Source organism: Hippichthys cyanospilos, chromosome 3 (assembly GCF_059441005.1).
Source record: "Hippichthys cyanospilos isolate Australia breed blue-spotted pipefish chromosome 3, RoL_Hcya_1.0, whole genome shotgun sequence".
In the NCBI taxonomy this organism is placed as follows: domain Eukaryota; kingdom Metazoa; phylum Chordata; class Actinopteri; order Syngnathiformes; family Syngnathidae; genus Hippichthys; species Hippichthys cyanospilos.
In genome coordinates, this window is record NC_142371.1 from 16,560,063 (window position 1) to 16,574,136 (window position 14,074).

The following is a 14,074-nucleotide window of genomic DNA, read 5'->3' on the forward strand; positions in this document are numbered from 1 at the left end:
TGGCCCTCAGACGCAAACTAGAACTACGATGATAAAAATGATCAAAATGAGTTCACGCCGCCGACGTAGAGCACGATTCGAAATCCGGTCCTGGAGGGCCGGTATCCCGCATGTTTGGCGATTTTTCTCCCTCCCGGTACACCCGGTTCAAATGATAAGGATCATTTTTAAGCTCATGCAGAGTTTGATAAAAAGCTAAGCATTTGAATCAGGTGTGTCGGGGGAGAAATCGCAAAACGTGCAGATACCGGCCCTGCGGGACTGGAATTATTCAAACCATCAACTTATTAGCAAGCGCTGCAGGAGCTTGTAAATGATTCCAATCATTTGAATTTGAGCGATGCGCGGCATTCGGGAAAACGATAAACGTTCACGTTCGGACATCGTCACGAGAAGAGTAATGTGGCCCTCGGATGGTAAGGTTTGGGGACCCCCGCTTTAATGAATCACAAAATCATTTTGCGGGCCGTAGGGCGAGCGCCACCCGTGGCGGAGTGAGCCGCGCTTGACCCCCTGACTCACGCGGACGCATAAATATGTCAACTGCGCGGCAAAGTGAGGAAAAGCCACGGGCCGATAGAAGAATGAGCGGAGAGTGAGAAGAAAAGGAGCGGCCGCACAATGAACAAAAATCAACTCAGGAGTACAAATTGAGGGGGCAACTATGGGAACGGTCTCTTTGCTTTCTTCTCAGCTTCTGTCCCGGTCCGTTTCCGTCTCGGCGCGTCCGACGAGGGCTGCTAAAAGACGGCGACGTGACTTTGCAGTCCAACGTCTCTTTTGGCCGCCGCTTCGCTTCCGTCCTTTAGCGAGTTTTGAAAACGGAGAACGGATCGCACTTTGGATGACAAGAATCTCATTGCGCACAAGCAAAGAAAAATAGAGGGGGAAATTCTAGCCAACTCAGACTTTTTGATGTTTTTGATTTATGATGTCAAAGGAAAAGCACACCAAAAAAAAAACCCAAAACACGAGGTGGCGAAAATATCGCATAGATTGTCAAAACGCGGCGACTTTCCGAATGCTGTCCCTTGTTAACGCTCGCAAACGGGAGGTGGTGAGCTACACCCGACAAGTGGCAAATTTAGCCCATGTCAGGCTCATTTACTGCAATTCAAAATTGGAAGTATTGAACGACGGACACGTGCACGTGTTTTGGTCCCCTGAAAAAACAGGACAAACTTGTCAAACTTGGACAAATAGTCAAGGAAAAGACGTCCAACGTGCTATTCCGCTTTAATTGTGTTGCACATATTGAAACTAGAGTTACGATTGGAGACCACAAAGACAACATGGAAGGCTTGCGCTATCTTGTCCCAAGCGGCTTGATTTGAACTTGAAATTGAAAGTGGAAGGAAGCTCCCGTTTCGCTCAGATAAGCTAGAAGATAAAAAAAGCGGTAAGACGACAAACAACATGCAGGGGAACGTTTCGTTCAGTGCAGAGTGAAGGCAGGATGGATTGGATGGGAAATCGTTTGATTCGGAAAACGAAAATAACTGTACAACGTATTCACACAGACAAGTGACGCAGGCGGAGGAGCCAGCAAAGTGACGTCATCAAGGGTTGCCACCATCATCCGGATGGGGCGCTCGCGACGTCATCCGGGAGAATTTCCCAAAACGGGTTTTTCCTCGGATCAATTGCAACATGCTTCTGTCCTGGGGTGTTGTTGGCGGGCATGCGCGTGCGCGTGCGCGGCTAGGGCTGACTTTGCGGAGACGTTTCAGCTTGAGACGCGCAGTTGACCGCCATCTCCTGTTGTTTCTCGCCTGCTTTCTGGGGCTCCTTCATCCTGAAAGGAGAGACCAAAAAAAAAGCGAGTCATCCCCCGTCTTCCGAGTGCGAGGAGTGTCACAATTTGGCCAGCAGGGGTCCTCGTTTGTCAAAGAATGCAAGGGGAAGCGGTGCAGGCGGTGGCAAAGGGTGAAGAAAATGACATTAGTTGGAACCTTGAGCAAAAATGTTGCGGAATTGAAAATGCGGCTCTAAAATATGAACATTTCAAATCTTTTCTCAGCCAGATTATATTAATGGCTTTATTTTTCAACAAAGTATAGGACACGCGTTTTGAAAATGATTTGAAATGAACTACCTTTGAGTGATAGTGGTTGATTTAAAAAAAACAATCACTCAACTACTATGAGTAATAATTGATAGCACATTGTGGTTTCTGTCGTTTTTTGTCGCTTTCTCGAGCCAAGAGATTGCTCGCTTCACATTGAACGCTCCGTTAAAGTAGCATAAACACGTTAGCCGCGGTAGTTAGCTGCAGTAGCTAACTTGCGGTGGTACTGAGAGACAAACAAGAAAGTGGACGTGATTGGCTGCGATAGCCAAAGAGAATGAATCCCATCGAGAGGATGCTCCCGCTGAAGGCTGAGAATTGAGAAACTAGCAAAATAAAGATATGTATTTTCACATCAAGTTGTCATGGAGAAACTCGGAAAATAGCATCACGTAATTTGAAGGGAAATTAAAGCACCATGCTTAAGAAATGATTTCCTGAGGGCAAGTGTTTGAATTCATGTGCTACTTCCAGAATGCCGTCGAGCGACTCCAAAAACACAAAGAAAACCCCTGAGGAGGTCTTATCAAAGCCCTCAAGTTTGTGCTTTGTAATAATAAGCGTTTGTTTGACAGTGTAGTAGAAAAGAAATAATGTAGTGGGGCCCTCAGAGGACTGTTGAATAGAACTCAAGTTGGAAAAAAAGTTGACTGGACAAATACCTCATTTACAAAAACAATATCTGCCTTGTTTCACGGCATCGTTACTATTGGCCTCCATATGCTGTTACTCATTTAAAAATTGGAAATTCAAAGGCAAAAAAACAGCCATGGTCTAACTTTTTATTCTGGGGTTATTTAGCACAAGTTGGGAAAGAAAATACAAACTTAATTTGTTTCCACGCCGCTCGTATTCATAGGTTTTTGCCTTTGCCCAGAACTCACTCTTCTTCTGTGGTTCGCTGCTGTTTAACGGCATAGAAGAAGAACGAATACGAGTACAGAAGAAGGGTGTATGTTGTTAAGTTGGGTAACAAATTCCGCTTGTATTTACGGAGTTGGGGAGTGCTGAGTAAATGGCAACGTTTCACTCCGTTTGATAGTTCAATAGTTTACCGCGGTCCCCCAAATATATCCTCGCGGTTTTAGTTGCATTCCTGCGCGACTCGGACATTGGTTCAGTCCGCTCGCTTCTTTTCGCCGTAACAACGTCAGCTAATAGGAACCGCTGTTAGCTGCAACAGGCACGCTTTTAGGCCCTCTCCCGTTCGAGCGCTTTGCGGTCATCTCGTGCACCACCTGAAGGAGCGCTAGACAGATGGATTACCTCTAGGACGGTTCCGTGAATGGCTAATAGGAGGGATTAGTCAAAGAAGAGGAGTCAAAGTGACAAGTTTGAAGAAGCTTTTGCGATGGATAGGAAAGGACTCGGTTTGCGCTCGCGGACCTTTGCATCGGAGCCGGCCGGTTATTGGTAAGGACGTCCCAGCTAGAGGTGGAGCTGTCACGACATCACAAGACACAATGGCACACAACCATCAACAAAAATCACATAGAGTCACGATCGATTGGATTAGATGACAGTGAATATGTTCTCATGCGGGGAAATGACATCTGGAAGGAAGCAGAGGTTGGCCGGGTTAGGGTTAGGTGATGTTTACGTCCGTGTCCGAACAATTCAGGTGAGAGACAATTATGTTGCGTTTGTAGAGCGATTAATAGTGGGAAAGGAAAGCTTCAATCAGCTTGATTTTTTTTTTTTTGCCTCGCGGGCCTTAGTTTGGACACCTCTGCCTTCGTCAAATGGTTTGTTTCTCCCTTCAAAGCGGCCGTTCAGCGGTCACTTTGACCACCGGCGGTGTTATGGCAGCGGCGCAAACGCATTTCCATTTCAATTTCAATTTCAATTTCACACAAAGTTCAGAGATCAGATGCCGGTAAAAACTCTTCAAAAGAGAGATTGGGAACAAAAAATGCTTGTTTTTGCTCCTCCCAAATTTTTGAAAGGGGGAAAGGAAGGAAGGGAGGGATAGAAGGAAGGTAGCAGTGAAGGAAGGAAGGAATGCGATGGAATGAAGGAAGGGGAAGAAGGGAAGGGAGGAAAAGGAGAACAATTGAAGAAGGTAGGAAGGAAAAGAAGCAAGGAGAAAGGGAAGGAAGCAGTGAAGAGGAGAAAAAAGGAATGAAGAAATGCGAAGGGGGATTGAAATGAAGGAGAAAGGAAGGATGAGGACAAAAGGAAGGAAGAAGCAAAAAGGAGACAACTTGCAAGTTGGGTATTTAAGGCAGAAACGTAGTTAGCAAGGACTTCAGCGGCTAGCTTAGCGTTTGCCCGGCCGCCGCGTTTCGCTTCCTTTTCTTTTGGCTGCGCGCAGGTGCGAACGCGGACATTTGGGCGCGCTGCAAGTAGCTTAGCCGATTGGAATGCGGCCGTCATTAGCGTGAGAGATTCCTCGTGCCGCGGCTTGGACACGTCAAACGTCTGTTGAGCGTTTTGCAACCGCCCGAGAAAAGCCCGAACGGAGTCATACGCGCACCAAATAAGCCAGGCGCAATAAATCGGGCGGGCGCCGTTGATTGACTCGCTGACTCTGACGCCGTCATTTTCAACCGCCGCATAAAGCCGAAACACACCCGGAATCCAGGAACACGTCCGGTCGCTTTCTGATTGTTTCCATTGCGCGGTATTCGCGGTGCCTCGAGATCAACATTTCCGAAAGCGTGTGGTTCGTCGGAATGAAAGAGACGCTTTGGGTTTTTCGCTGCGCTGCATGGATCGCGCAGCCGTCGCGCTGCTCCTTCTGATCGGAGCTCCATCGAACACGTGAACAAATTGCCGTTTGTCAACATATCGCGACTCCTCCCTCGCCTCATCACTACGGCACTAATATTACTTCTTGTAAGTTAATGACGGTGATAACTAGCATCTCATTTGCTTTTCCCTCTAAATTTTCTTGACAATCGTACGCCATTGCCGATAACGAGCGATAACCGCGCGCCGGTGGAGAAGAGCGCCGAGGGACGTCTGGGAATGTTACATGGTCGGACGGTTAATTAGCGCTAGTTGTGTCCACCTGTTTACCGCCGGCGCGTCACGGCGGAGGACGGCCAAAAATCTGCCAAGAGACGAGAGAGTCAAAGCGGCGGCGGCGGCGGCGTTCGGACGCCCGGTCCGAGCGGCGCCCGGGAAGCGTCTCACCGAACCGTCTTGACGATGAAGCGGGCGATGACGGCCAGGCCCACGCAGCCGCACATCACGCCGATCACGATGGCCGTCACCTCGCCTGCGGAACAAGAGCTCAGGCGGGCCGAGCGGCCGGCGAGCCGCCGCGCGGGACTTACCCGAAGTCAGCTCCTTGCCCGACTCTGCAAAAGACAAACAAAAAAGGAAGGCTTTTCATAAAACCGCCGAGTAGACATCGGAAGTGGAAACTCTTGGACTCGCTGTAGCCAAACGCAAGTGACCGAGGCGGAAAAAAAGTACGGAAGAAGCCTTTGTAATGCGCGCCTTCATCGAAAGTGTTTTCACATTCCGACTTTGGCGTTGGAACGAATGGCGACCTGAACAGAAGAATGCAAGACTTATCGTGAGCGAAATTGAAAGCACTTAACTATACAAGTAAAGCGACTGACGCGACGTCGGGAATCCCACAATGTATATACACCACGCGGTAGGAACAGCAACCATCGCCCCCGATGGCGCGGAGGAGTACTACTTCAAATGCATGCGCACAAGCTGGTCCATTGTCGCACCCCACCAAAAAACAACTTGTATAGTGAGACTTTTTTTAAACAACCGTGTTTTTTTCTTGAAAAAAACAAAACAAAAAACAACCATGTATGGTAAAGAAAAAAAGTCCAAAGGTTTTTAGTAAAGACATTTATTGTAACAATTGTATAGTAAGCTGTTTTTTTAAAAAAACAGTATATATATATATATATATATATATATATATATATATATATATTTACATTTATATTATGTATAGTAAGACACCTGCTAGGTTCCCCCGCAGAGAGACAAAAAAAACCCCAAGCCCATCTCCCAAGGTTGACGTTCGGGGCCTTCCAATTCAATCAGTGTCCACAATGCGCAATTGTGACAAGCCGTTTCTCCCGGTGTCCCCGTTTCCCCGTGGCCGGGGAACACAATGGAGTCAGTGTTGGGCTTTTGCAAAATCCCGTCTTTTTTTCCAATGGGGCGGGCTCTTCTTGCCGCCGCTCCTCTCACTTTGTGGCCCCTCGCCCTCTAATATTCCCACATTTGTGGCCGCATTCCACTTTTGCCGTCGTGCCAATTGTATACTTTGCGTCACGCGGCCCCCCGCCGCCTTGTTATTGTCCGTCAACGCCACGCACGCCGTCGACTAACAGGCGATTGCGGGCGCCGGCATTTGGCGTTTTGACAAATTTTGAAAAAGGGAAAAGATCCCTCGAAAGGCCGCCGTTGTCGAGTTCGGGGGACTTCTGGGAACGCTCTCAAGCTTGTGTTTTTCTTTGAAATGAAATCAAGCGTAAATTTGAACTTGAAAGTATGAAAAAAGAAACAAAAAGGTCGCGCTCGCATTTGTTTGGCAGTCACCTTCAGCGAAGGAGGCGTAGACGGCCCTGCGGTTGAGCGGCTGAGTGGCGCGATAGTTGTCCTGCAGCAGCATGCGGTCGGCCTCCCCCGCCGGGCTGGAGTACAGGACGGTCTCCATCTTCAGCAGCTGCAGCGGACACCGGGCGCAATCAGTCGTACGGGACCGCGACAAAAAGTCAGTTTCCCTTTATCCTTCCGTTATAGCGGGGATAGGAAATCTCTTTACTGTATTATTTCATACGGCACCCCCAATGTCGCGCCCGCCGTGGTCTGTGATGAAGATTCCTTTTAGACCTACATGCGGCAGGTCAATAGGAAAGAACGTTCGACCGAAAAGGGACTACGTGAGTTTTGCGTGCGCCGGGTTTGAAAAATGCCCGGGGAGAGCTTTTGAGGGTATTCAAGCGCGCGTCCCACCTGAGCCTTGGAGATCCGGACCCTCTCGTGGAAGAGCGTCCAGATGACGCTCTGGTAGCAGGGCGGCGTGGTCAGCGAGCCGTTGTAGCGATAGTAGCGGCCCAGATCCTTGGGCAGGAGCGACTGCACGTCAAAGGCCGGGATCAACACTTTCTGGTCTAGTTGGCGCAAAAACAAATATGCAAAATCATACAGACGATGTCACCATCTGGGTGAAATTTCAGCTCCCTAGCGTCTTCTCGCAATGCTTTCCCTTTGATGTAAAAATCAAAACATTGGACGAAATATTGCACAAGGGACCTCCAAAGTCAGGCATGTATTTTCTTATCCTACGCACGGAATGACGTATTATTGCCGCACTGAGAAGCCGGGGAGGAGCTGAGCCTAGAGTCCTGTTCGTCCAATTGTCTTGTACTGCCCCCTGGTGGCCAAGGTGTGCACGCCAGAAGGAGCGGCAAAGCAGAAAGCGTGACAAAAACCTTCACTTTCTTTTGGTATTAACGAGCGCCGTTTCTCCGCTGAAAATCGCATGACAAATTCAGGTGGCATCTCGAGGCGACCTCGCGTCGGCGGCCGTACTTGCATGTCTGACGCGGCTCAGGTAGTTGATGATGTTGTCGAAGGACGGGTTGGTCTCCTCGCCTGTCTGAAGGCCACCGATCAAACGCGCCTCCGTGTGGAACGGACGCACGCGTTCAGCGCCGCTTACCGCGATGAGGATTCCCAGGACGGCCAGGCCGTCCCTTTGCGTCATGGCGGCGGACGCGTTGGGGTACAGCTCCGAGTTGTAGTGCACCACGTGCAGCTGCGGAGAGCAAGCAAAGAGCGCCCATGGCAGTTTGAACCCTTTGTGCTCCCTTTCCTTCCATGTGGCCCCCGATCATCCATACATCCGCCCCCTTTACGTACAAAAATGGTAAAAATGCAATAGTTGCGCTGTATATTTATATATTTTTGAATAGCATCACTTATTATGTCCTAATTAGAGTATTATGACTTTTGAAGACTTTTGCATGATGGGAGTCCAGGCTAAGGCAGTCATCCAAATCAATGAAAGGTTCGCAAATGTCATAAGTTGCCCGCTAGCGCCGCACGGTGGTTTTGGGGTGTCACCACAAAAATTGCCAGTTGCCCTTGAAAAGATCCATCGGGGGAAATGCGTGATGAAACATCTGGTTTTCAATATGTCCAAAATGAACACTATTTCCAGTTTGGAATGGCAGCAAATGAGCCCGACATGGGCTCAATTTGACTCTTCTCGCGTGTACCTCTCGACCTCCCGTTTGCAAGCATTTAGAAGGGACGGCGGGACGTCGTATTGAAAGTCGACATGTTTTGATAATCTGCGCAATATTTTAGCCTCCTAGTGTTTGTTTTTTTTTTCCTTCGATATCACACATCGAAAACATGAAAAAGCCCGAGTTGGGTCAAAACTTCCCCCAGGGGTTAAACGAAAAGAAGAGCCCCCCCGCCGGGTGGAGTACCTCCGCCTCCGCGCTTTGGCCGTCGATGGTGTGTTCGCTGCCCCCGTTGCTGGGGCCGCCGCTGCCCCAGTGAAGGTGCATCTGCACGGCCGAGAAGAGCCAGGGAAGGCCGCCCAGGCTCATCCAGTCCGGCAGCTCGATCACAGCTGGGGAGGGAGGGGAGGGGGGGGGGGGGGCGTTGCAATGAAAAACAAAGGTGTTTTGGGGCTGGGGGGGGGCTGCCATGGTTACCTGTGTGTCCGTTATTGTAGAGCGCGAAGGGTCTGTTGTCGTGCTGGCTGTAGCCCAGCGGAGCGAGGGGGGTCAAAGCGGGGTCATATTTAGTTTGACTGGTCACCACGTCAACGGGAGACTGGGAGGAACCGCCGCACTCGGGGAAATGCTGCGACCACTCCGACTGGCCCACCATGCCTTCGAGGGACGGGAGCTTCGTTAGTTGCGCCCGGAGTTAGCCCGCAAAATGCTCCTTATGCCTCCGGCTTTCCGACTGAAATGGCGAATTTGCAAGTTGTCTTCAACTTCCGCCTTTTATGGGGGGAACAACAGAGCCGTTTTTCTTACCGGTCCTCCGTCCGATTTCTTTTTTTTGGTTCTTAACTGGCCTATGATTTCAAGTTTAGGTAAATGTTAAAAAAATCATACTGTACTTTAAATTAATTCTATTTTATTATATCTTATATTCGCATGGGAAGGAAGTCGCCACTTGACAGAGCAAAACAGAGGAGAACGTTTGTGGGTGGGCCGAGCGTTCCGGGGGCGCCCCGCGCCGTCAAGCGTTCCGGACCGCTGGACTGAGTCTGAGCCAGCTCGGACGGATGGCTGAGCATTCGGCAAAGTTCATCTCTTGCACGCACGACACGAGGGGAGCGAGCGTTAATGATGTAAACAATGCCCCCCCCCACTCCAAAACCACGCTGTACCCCCCCCGCCACTCACCCAATGACTCAACTTCAGAAATGATCCCCGCCCCTGGTCGTCATGGAGACCTCCATGACGACCGAAATTCTCCCCCTCCGCGACAAAGCCGCGCACACGCACGCCGCCGTTCACGTCCACAAATAAGCCATAACGGACGACCGCCGAATATTTGCCGTCCCGACATGACTCCGCTCTCCCGCGTGAGAAAATGCGATTGTCCGGGCCGGGCGCGCCATCAACCAATCACGTGTCACCGTCGGGCCGAAATTCCACGGGCATCACAACTTGCAAGTCCAGCTCGCCGTAACGGCTTCAACGCAGATAAACGTCATAAAACGGGACAACGTCAAGGGCAAGTCAGACTCGCAAGCCGAAGAAGAAAAGCACGTGTCCGACTCCAGGCCCGGGGGTCAAATCCGGCCCGCCACGTCACTTGAAACAAACGGTCAATTTCCGTTCCCCCTTGCTAAACTCCAATCCAAAACTTGCCGTGGAAATAAATCACAAAGTTGAGATTTTTGGGGCTTTGTTGTGTTACCGTAAGCTCACAGTAAATCAACAAACTGTTGTGCTTTACTTGTGATTTCAAAACTAATAAACTGTCCATTTGTTGTGGACGGTAACACAGTGGTACGTCTACTCACAAAATTCATTTGTAATGAAGTCATTTCATGACGTGAATTTTTACGTGTAAATTGCCTAATTCGTTCCGAGCCCCCAAAAATGCTCCTAAACCCTTTAAACCAATATCATTCAATTATAAACATGCATCAAATACATATTAGAATGAAATCAATACATACAAATATATCATGTAAAGCAGCGCTTTAGGGTCATGCGAAGTGCCTCCCGTGTGATGTCATTGCTAAAGTGCTAACGACGTGCTAACGACGCCCAAAGTGCAATGTTACAATTTTTTTTTTACGTGAATATGTAGAATGTTAGCCGTAGCTAATGTCAAGTTTAGATTTGTTAGTTCTGCGGTGTAAATTGTTCGTGGGTTGACGGGAGTAAAGTTTGATGGGCGGGTCCTACCACCTGAAGAGCGGGGCGGCGTTGGACGCGAAGTTTGGCCGGACTTTCCGACACCGATTGTGTTGTTTGTCACTCGGAACGGGCCGAGATCGTAAATCCCCGGCCCCGGGGGGGCCCGGCCCAACTCCGGCTCGTACAGTACGTTACGTGTGGCGTGCCAGGCTTTTGTCTGGGGCCCGCCGGCTCATGCTGCTGCCGGCCGTCTCGCCGGAGCCCCCGGGGGCGCGCTTTTCCGTTTGGCTAGCGGTTTCTTCCCCTGCCGTGCGCCCAAAGCTTGAACTTTTCTCCTCGGCTACGTTGGGGCCAGCAAGCCCCGCTGCATTTTTTTTTTTTTTGCAAAGTGTTGCTTTAAGAAAATGGCAAATCAAATGTATTCCTAGTTTTTTTCCATTGAGGCTTACACACAGAAAGAAAGAAAAGCTATTTTGTTTATTGCCTTTTTGTGTTTGGATTTGGATTTTTTGATTTGCTTTAACTTGTTAAACGTGGTAAAAATCAAGGAGGCAACTCCACATTATTAATATTTCCTGGAGTAGTGTCATGTCGTGGGTTAAATTGACCGATATGAAAAAATGCATTTGTATATATTTTCCTGAGCGCATTTTTTCAATGTTTTACATTTTTTTCTTGATAAATAAGCATTTAATTGACCCAGAAATATGATCGTTGCTCAGGCGCTTTGATGCAGTTGAAGATTTTTTCTTTCTGTTTCAGACTAACCTGTATAAATCCAGTACTAAGTAAATATTTGTTGGTAGTTGATTTCTACAGTTTTTCCCTTTGTTAATATTAAAAATGTTAGTGTTCCGGGTTAGGGTTAACACATTTTAACCCTTTAACCCTTAACACATTTTTATACTGCTTTTAATATCACTCTTAATAATACTTATATGTGTACATTTATTTGATAATAATTAATAAATAATTTATCATATAGATATCGTATACAAATAATATTTTTTATATTTACGTTTGTGCTTTTCGCACCGAACGAATGACAAGAAAAGTCCGTTTGCCTTTGACTTTTTGCTTGTTTTTGGGACGGCGCGGCGGGCCCCGCGCGGGCCCCGTGCGGCCCCCGGGCCGCAGCTTGCTCGCGCTTGAACCGAAGCAAGTCATCAAATCAAAAGCCGCACGGCTAATGACTGAAACATTTCGGCAAATCGGGAAGGCTTTTTTCTTTTTGGCGTGCGCTCGCATGTGTCTCTCCTCGCCTCCGTGCGCGTTTTACTTCCAGTTGGGCGGGCCGGCGCCAACGCCGAGATGACGGAGGGCTGCGAGGGGGTTGACCGAGGACCAAAAAAAAGAATGGCGGCGGCAGGCCGGCGAGAGGGCCGCGGAGCGGGAGACGGGTCGGCCCGGCCCGATTGTGCGGCGGGCGTATTGTTGCGCGGCACAATCCACACACGGGTCATTGTGCCCGTGGCGCGCACAATGGCGCGGTGGATGGGGCGCGCGGCCGGCGCGTATTCCGAGGAGGGCCGGTGCGGGCCGGCCGGCCGGCCGCCGGACCTTCAGTACCGGACACCCACCGCTTTCCATTCCAGCCGCTTCGGATTCCAAAGCCGCACGCTCTTTTGCCTACCGAATTAGAGCTCGGTGATTTTTCTTTGTTTTTTTCTCGACGAAACCCCCGTTGCATAAAACATGCGCCGTATGCTCTATGTTTGACGCCCTGTGTTATGGGAAGGGCGTCGCACTCGCACGGCCGCTTGGTAGACTTCTCATTTATTGGTATTTTTTATTACTTTCCAAAATAGCAAAAGCAAAATATCACTATTAATCACAAAATATAAACCTTACTATTAATCATAGATCATTTCACGCATGAAAAATTCCGCTCATTTTGATACTTTGGGCCAGAATAAACCCATTTGTGGGCCAGAACCGGCCCGCGGGCCGTAAGTATGACACCCCTGTGTTAGGGCAAAGGTGTCAAACTTGTTAAAGCTTTGTGCATTTTTTTTTCCTAATTTTGTAAAAGCTTCTAAAGGTTTAGTTATTTATGAACACGCTCTGACATTTTAAGACATTTTAACACACGTCAACAAAATGTTCTATTTGCTGACTTAGTTTGACCGCCGCTCAACGGAATGTTGCAAAAATTGCAGGAAAATCAATGTCATGAATCCTATTAAAATCCATCTCAAATATTGGATTCAAATATTGGACAATGAGGATCACTGTACGCAAAATCTCGCTCCTCCGGCTGCAATCACATAGAAATGTCCGAATCATTGCATTTGGAAAGTTTGCATGTTTTCATCATCTGCTGGAGTGTTTCTTCCCTTTGATTCTTTTATGATACCGGTAAAAAAAAAAAAAAAAAATCATAATAATCTAAGGAATTTCCATAATTGTTACACAACATCATTTGCAGCTTCCTGGTGTCTTCTTTCAATGCTTTCCCTTGATGTAGACATAAAAAAAAAATCTGAAAAAATACCGCACGATAACTTTGATAATAAATGGACCAGGACGTCGATATGGTCCAGTCCTGACCGGATCCGGTTCAAGTGGCTCATCTAAAGCGCGCCGGGCCACATGAAGAACCCGGTTGCTGCCTTTCCAGCATCTGGAATAAGCAAAAGAACTTACCGGTGTAGGTCCAGCTCATCTCCTCTGGAAAACAAAAGCAGAACTTCAATTCCAAGACATGACACAAAAAAAAAAGTTCTGGTGCTTTTTGAGCTTGTAAACAAGTGCAAAAAAAAGCAAAAAAAAAAAAAACAGAAAGAGAGGGGGGAAAAAAAGGCCGGAGCTCAGCCGGCGTGGATGAATATGCTGATGAAATTCTTACCGGCGTCTGTTGGAGCCAGACCGCCCAGCAAAAGGAGCAGAAAAGGAGTTGGCGAGTCCATGCCTGGCACCAGAGTGGACGGCGGGATGGCCGCTGAGCCGGGGGGACACAAAGGGACATGGCGTGAGAGAGAGAGTGGGGGGGGGGGCAGAGCGGGCGGGTGAGCCCGCCTCGCCTCGCCTCGCCTCGCCGCGACTCGCCTCGCTCTCTCCTTCAACAGGTGCACAAAAAAGGGGATGCTCGCCAGTCGATCGGTGTGGAAGCGCGGGGAGCCGCCGGGCCGCTCGGGGGCGCGGCACATCCCCGCCCCCCGTCTTTGCTCTCGCAACCGTCACCGACAAGTGTCACAATTTGAAGGACGAAAAGGAAAAAATTAACCACTCCAAACAGCTACTCAACGGGGGGGGGGGGCGCAACACACACACACACACACACTCTGGACCTGGATCAAGTCTCGCGCCCCCTCTTTCTCTCGCTTTCTTTTTCCCTCACCCTCTCCCTCCCTCCCACTATCTGCCTCTGTTTCTCTCTTTTTTCTAACCCTCTCTTTTCTGTCTCCCTTTCTCTCTCTCTCTCTTTCTCCCTCCCTCTTTTTCTCCCTCTCTCTCTTTTGCTCCCTTTTTGCCACTTTCTATTCCCTCGCCTCTCCCAGTCCTTTCTCTCCCTCCCTCTCTTTCTTTCTCCTTCTCCCTCTTTTCCCTCTTTAATCTCTCTCTCTCTTCATCTCTTTTCTCTCCCTCATTTTCTAGCTCTCTCTCTCCCTCCTCCCCCTCTCACTTCTCACTCTCTCTTCTCTCACTCTCTCTTCTGTTCTCTGCCTCTCTCTTTCTC

General features: G+C 48.9%; 1 protein-coding gene across 5 annotated transcripts; it reads right to left on the reverse strand.

Moving 5' to 3' along the window:
- Window positions 1–1,219: 1,219 nt before the first annotated feature.
- Window positions 1,220–13,636, reverse strand: ca14 (carbonic anhydrase 14). 5 transcript variants are annotated; one of them, XM_088411407.1, is made up of 14 exons: window positions 13,444–13,500; window positions 13,244–13,336; window positions 13,042–13,065; window positions 8,722–8,901; window positions 8,491–8,636; window positions 7,716–7,811; window positions 7,586–7,652; window positions 7,007–7,164; window positions 6,590–6,716; window positions 5,350–5,373; window positions 5,207–5,291; window positions 5,082–5,123; window positions 3,455–3,508; window positions 1,220–1,795 (listed from the first exon to the last, which is right to left on the reverse strand). In XM_088411407.1, exons 2-14 carry the CDS (start codon window positions 13,302–13,304, stop codon window positions 1,702–1,704), a joined length of 1,158 nt encoding a protein of 385 aa, XP_088267533.1. In that variant the 5' UTR covers window positions 13,305–13,336; window positions 13,444–13,500; the 3' UTR covers window positions 1,220–1,701. The 5 variants fall into 5 exon arrangements, with proteins under 5 accessions (XP_088267533.1, XP_088267528.1, XP_088267531.1 ...); XM_088411402.1 differs by having other exon boundaries at window positions 13,244–13,635; XM_088411405.1 differs by lacking the exon at window positions 3,455–3,508 and having other exon boundaries at window positions 13,244–13,636.
- Between the last annotated feature and the right edge of the window lie 438 nt (window positions 13,637–14,074).

Coding starts and splice junctions, on each gene's coding strand:
- ca14 (XM_088411402.1), bottom strand. CDS start 13,544: ATGTGCCGCGCCCCCGAGCGGCCCGGCGGCTCCCCGCGCTTCCACACC. Junction 8,637..8,721: donor CTACAATAACGGACACACAG/GTAACCATGGCA, acceptor CTCCCTCCCCAG/CTGTGATCGAGCTGCCGGAC. Junction 5,292..5,349: donor GGGCAAGGAGCTGACTTCGG/GTAAGTCCCGCG, acceptor CTTGTTCCGCAG/GCGAGGTGACGGCCATCGTG.